This window comes from Cynocephalus volans, chromosome 2 (genome assembly GCF_027409185.1).
Source record: "Cynocephalus volans isolate mCynVol1 chromosome 2, mCynVol1.pri, whole genome shotgun sequence".
NCBI lineage: Eukaryota > Metazoa > Chordata > Mammalia > Dermoptera > Cynocephalidae > Cynocephalus > Cynocephalus volans.
Window position 1 is genome coordinate 171,536,726 of NC_084461.1, and position 4,526 is coordinate 171,541,251.

The 4,526-nt window shown below is 60.1% G+C and overlaps 1 protein-coding gene across 1 annotated transcript; it reads left to right on the top strand.

The window, feature by feature from the left end:
* The first annotated feature begins 504 nt into the window (after window positions 1-504).
* On the top strand, window positions 505-4,258 carry NKX2-6 (NK2 homeobox 6). The gene is made up of 2 exons (XM_063083655.1): window positions 505-784; window positions 3,633-4,258. The coding sequence occupies exons 1-2, from the start codon at window positions 505-507 to the stop codon at window positions 4,256-4,258; spliced, it is 906 nt and encodes a 301-aa protein (XP_062939725.1).
* Window positions 4,259-4,526: the final 268 nt, after the last annotated feature.

Here is a 4,526-nt window from a genome sequence, read left to right on the forward strand (position 1 = left end):
ACCAGGCGGGATGAACCGGCTCGGGTTGCACAGCGAGAACTCCGAGCCTCCACCCCCGCACATCCTCTAGGAGGGTCCTCACGGACCCTGGGCTGCCCTCGGAAGTTCTCGCTTTGTACCGTATTGACGGAGATACGAGCCGCGCGCAGCACCGTCTCCCCACGTTTTCTTTGCTTCTGAGAACCCTCAATAACAACCAAACTTCCCGGGAAGGAGACTGGGGGGTGGGGAGGATTAGAAGCGAGCGGGAAGAAGGCGCTTGGGGAGGAAGGTGCAGGGTTAGCACGTGGTTTCTGCGAGAACCAATGGGGGGCGGCTGTCTCGTCACCCGGCCCTGGTCCCCCGGCCCGCAAGGATGGCCCAGAGGAAGGTGCGGTCCAGGAGTCTGGGCGTCTGTCCCAGAGCTTGGGTCTAAGGGACCTGCAACTGCAAAGACGGAAGGCTCAAGGAGCTGCGCTCGGCGGGGACCTGAATCTGCTCGGCCCCGCCCCCTCCGCCTTCGGGATGCTGCTGAGCCGGGCCACCTCCACCCCCTTTTCTGTCAGTGACATCCTGCAGCTGGAGGGCCAGCAAAGCGGCCCCGCGGTTTCGCCACACCGGGGAGTGCAGAGGAACCCCGACAACTCTCGGTACCTGCGAATGGCCCCAGAACCGCGAGGGTCAGATGATCACTACACCGGTAGTGGCGGCAGCAGCGGCGACAGAAGGCAAGACCGATCAGAGCCTCCTGGCAATCCCTGTGAGGCGGACATGGAGGTGCACGCGGAACGGGCGAGGGAGTCACGTGAGTAAGCGCTAAGGTCTTGGCTCCTACAGGGGGACTATGGGGGAGGGGAGGGGATCTTTACTGATCGGTGCGTGGGAAAAAACGCATCTCATAGTATCCTGGGTCCGAGGGCCTCTTCCCATTTTCCATATGAAGAGTCCAAAAGACAGGCCTCTCAGCCTCCACTCTCATCTTCTCCCGGCACCCAGTGGGCGTCATGCGCACCTAAAGAAAATAAGGCTCTGAATCTTAAGGGTTGGCTCCTCGGATTCCCACAGACGCATCACTTCTACTCACGGCCGCGGTTCCCCAAACCTCCCGTTTCTCATTCTCACAGCGAAATCCTACTGCTCCATCACCACCACCTTTCACAGGCATCTCCGAGCTCTCCCTACATTAAACACTGCAAAAAAAAAAAAAAAAAAAAAAGTAGCCAGTGGAACCTCCACGGGCTCTGGGGTCAATCCGGCCGGCTCGGCCCTGTTTGGGGGTTTGCTGAGTGGCCTAGCCAGCCTCGCAGTTCCTCCACACCAGTTTCTCGTTATTACAACAGGAGGTGGGGACCAGGCGGTGTTTGAGTCCCCCGAAGTGGAAGGCCCTGGGGGGCTCTGGAGCCGGGTCTTTTGCTGCAGGGAGCATGTTAAGGGCAGCTCGGGTTTTAGCAGCCGTGGGAGACGGCTCCTGTCTCCAAGTCTCTGAAGGCGCAACCCAGGCGCAGGCAGCGAGGTCCTGCCCGGCACCTGCGTCCAGCCTGCAGGAGGAGACGTGGCGGACGCGGAGTTATGTTGCGTCGGGGCTCCTGCGACCGACCGGGAAGGCTCTGGCAGGAGGGGACCGACATTCTGAGGAGTGAGAAAGCCGCCTTCCTCTCGCCAGACCTCTGCTCTTCGGTGGGCATTCTCACCACCGGTCCTCGAGAAGCGCCTGGCAGGGTGAGCCTCCTCTGTCAGGCTGGGCCACTGCTCATTGGTTAAAGGTGCAAGCTAACCGAAAAAAACAAGATTAAGCGGCTAGTTTAGAGTTATTCACCTAGTTGCAGCTGGCTGTTCATTGGCTCCAGGAGCCTGGAGATCATTAAACTTTGCTGTGTTCGCGAAGAAGCTGGTGAGTTTTCTGCAGCGGACTCTGAACGCTGAACTCCCTGGGCGCTGCTCAGCCAACTGGGCGTTCACTTCGGCTTTGCTGAGAAAGGGTCCCGCTCGTCCGACCACAGCTGTCGCTTCGCAGCCGAAGGCAAGCGCGGCGTTCCTTCTTGGCTGGCAGACCCGGAGCGGCGTCTCTTCTGTCCCATACGCTGAGGAAGGGCCTGAGCCCGGATCCAGGAACTGAGCCTAGGGCTGCAGCTGCGATTGACTGGGGGAAGGGACTTTCCTGGTGGGCTTCAGAAGCTTCATCAGTCCCCAGCTAACACACCGTACCTGCAGGGACGCAGGGTGGGGGGGCCTCGGAGTTGTGACCAGGAGGGTGCAGGCACGCGCCCGGGGTGCCGCGCAGCCCCTGGGCCTGAGTGGTCACCGACTTTTAAATAGGGGTCCTGCTTACTCCCCAGCATCTCTAAAGGTCAGTTGTCACCTTTCGATCTGCTAAGAAAACAAACTCTCAGTCAGTGTTTTTCCTCTCTGCGAGGGGAGATGTCCTCAGTTTCTCTGAGCATAGGCATCTCTGAAGGAAGTTTTTCTTTCCTTGAACTTTAAATACCAAACAGCCCCAAGCCCCAGGAAATCGAGATAGCGCAGGTGGGGATTTGGAGTCGGTTCCAACCTTCACCGGCTCTAATTAGTGGAGTCCTGCCCGCTTCGCTGCAAACTGGCGCCCCTTTCTCGATGCTGGTTTTCTCCTGGCGTGAATTTCGGTTAAAAGAAAAAAAAAAATCCTTGTTTCCTCTCTACTGATCCTTTGGGTAAAACAGAACTTAAGCCAAGACAGGACAGAGGTGCAGAGAAGGCAAGAAAAGGCTGCATCTTGGCAGGCTTCGGGCACAGCGTCAGCAGTCGGGAGTCGCCCCAGGGAAAAGGACTTCAGGGAGCAGCCAACGCCGCCCGCTTGCCAGAAAGATCCCAACAGAAGAAGAGACCGCTTTTTTAAAAAACCAGATGTGGATCCCTCGAAGAGAAACTCCATTTCTGAGTCTTGAGACAAGGGTCAAGAAATGTTTTGTTTTGTAAATTTGAATTACAAACCATGGCGACCAAGAAAGCTGGGACGCGTCCCTGGTGCCAATGGGGTACTTGCTGCCCACAAAGACACAGGTGTGCAGGGTGTGTGTGCAAAGGCCAGGTGAAGACAGCAGACACTCAGGATTCACGCTCTGGACTTGGGGTCGAGCTTCCTGTGACGCGCACGTGGCAGCGACGGAAAACGAGACAGACAGGACCCTCCAGCAAGCGTGTCACCGAGTTTGGGGCTTCTCGGGACGGCCTTTCTCTCTCTGTCCTTCTTCTCTCCTTCCTGTTCCTCTTCCTCTTCTTCCTTCAAGAATGGCTCATGGTCCGCCCCAATGTGATAGTCCCCAATCTCACGCTTGATGCTCACGGCAAGTGTCCCCACACTCTACCGCCGTACACACATCCGAGGAAGAAAACGGAGCTGTCTTAGACTCTTCATCAAGAGTCAACCTTTCGGGAAATGATGGGTACACCTGGGGCTGTAGTTTCAGGATTTATTTATGTTCGGGCAGGTGCAAAAGCGGCAGAGCTTGAAGGAAAGGAACAGACAGGCCTGAGGCGGGGGTGGGGGACAGCAGGACGGAGGAGAAGGGGACAGGAGTGAAGGCTACCAGGGGAGTGGGAGTCTCTTGAAAACAATGTAAGAGTCGCTCAGTCAAGCCTTAGCTCGGGCCCTGATGGTTTCCCTCTTGTGCTTTTAGAGCTGGACCTGAGCCCGGCCTCTCCCCTCCGCGGCGGGACTGGGATGTCGGGGCCCAGCGTCGGCAACAGCGGCGACAGCATGCGCGGTGGCGGCACGGAGCAGCCCAGGGCGCGGCAGCGGCGGAAGCCGCGCGTGCTCTTCTCGCAGGCGCAGGTGCTGGCCCTGGAGCGGCGCTTCAAGCAGCAGCGGTACCTGTCGGCGCCCGAGCGCGAGCACCTGGCCAGCGCGCTGCAGCTCACGTCCACGCAAGTCAAGATCTGGTTCCAGAACCGGCGCTACAAGTGCAAGAGGCAGCGCCAGGACAAGTCGCTGGAACTGGCCGGCCACCCTCTAGCGCCGCGCCGGGTGGCGGTGCCAGTGCTGGTGCGCGACGGCAAGCCCTGCCTGGGCCCCAGCGCGCCCGCCTTCCCTGGCCCCTACGGAGCGCCCGCGACCCCCTATTCCTGCTACGGCGGCTACTCGAGCGCCCCCTACGGCGCGGGCTACGGCAGCGGCTACTCAGGCGTGACCCCGGGCCCAGTGCCACCCACACCCCTGGCGGGAGCGGGCTTCGGCCACAGCGGCCCGAGCGCCACCCCGCAGAGCCATCTGCCTGCCACACTGCAGGGCGTCAGGGCCTGGTGAGGTGCCTCGGCTCAGCTACGCCCACCAGAGACAGGTGCTCGGCCCCTTCCCCTCCGACCGCAGGTACAGCCGGGACAAGGGGCCGCCGCCGTGGAGGCAAGCGGCGACCCGATGGCGCTTCTCCCCAGAGCCATCTCTGGGACTGCGAACTGCCCCTATCGAGGCAGCCAAACGACTGAAGGCCCTGGCGATGTTCTTCCCCCGAGAGACGTAACGCGGCACCTTCGCCAGACGCCCACAAAACAGCACAGGGAGGGAAGAAAACCGA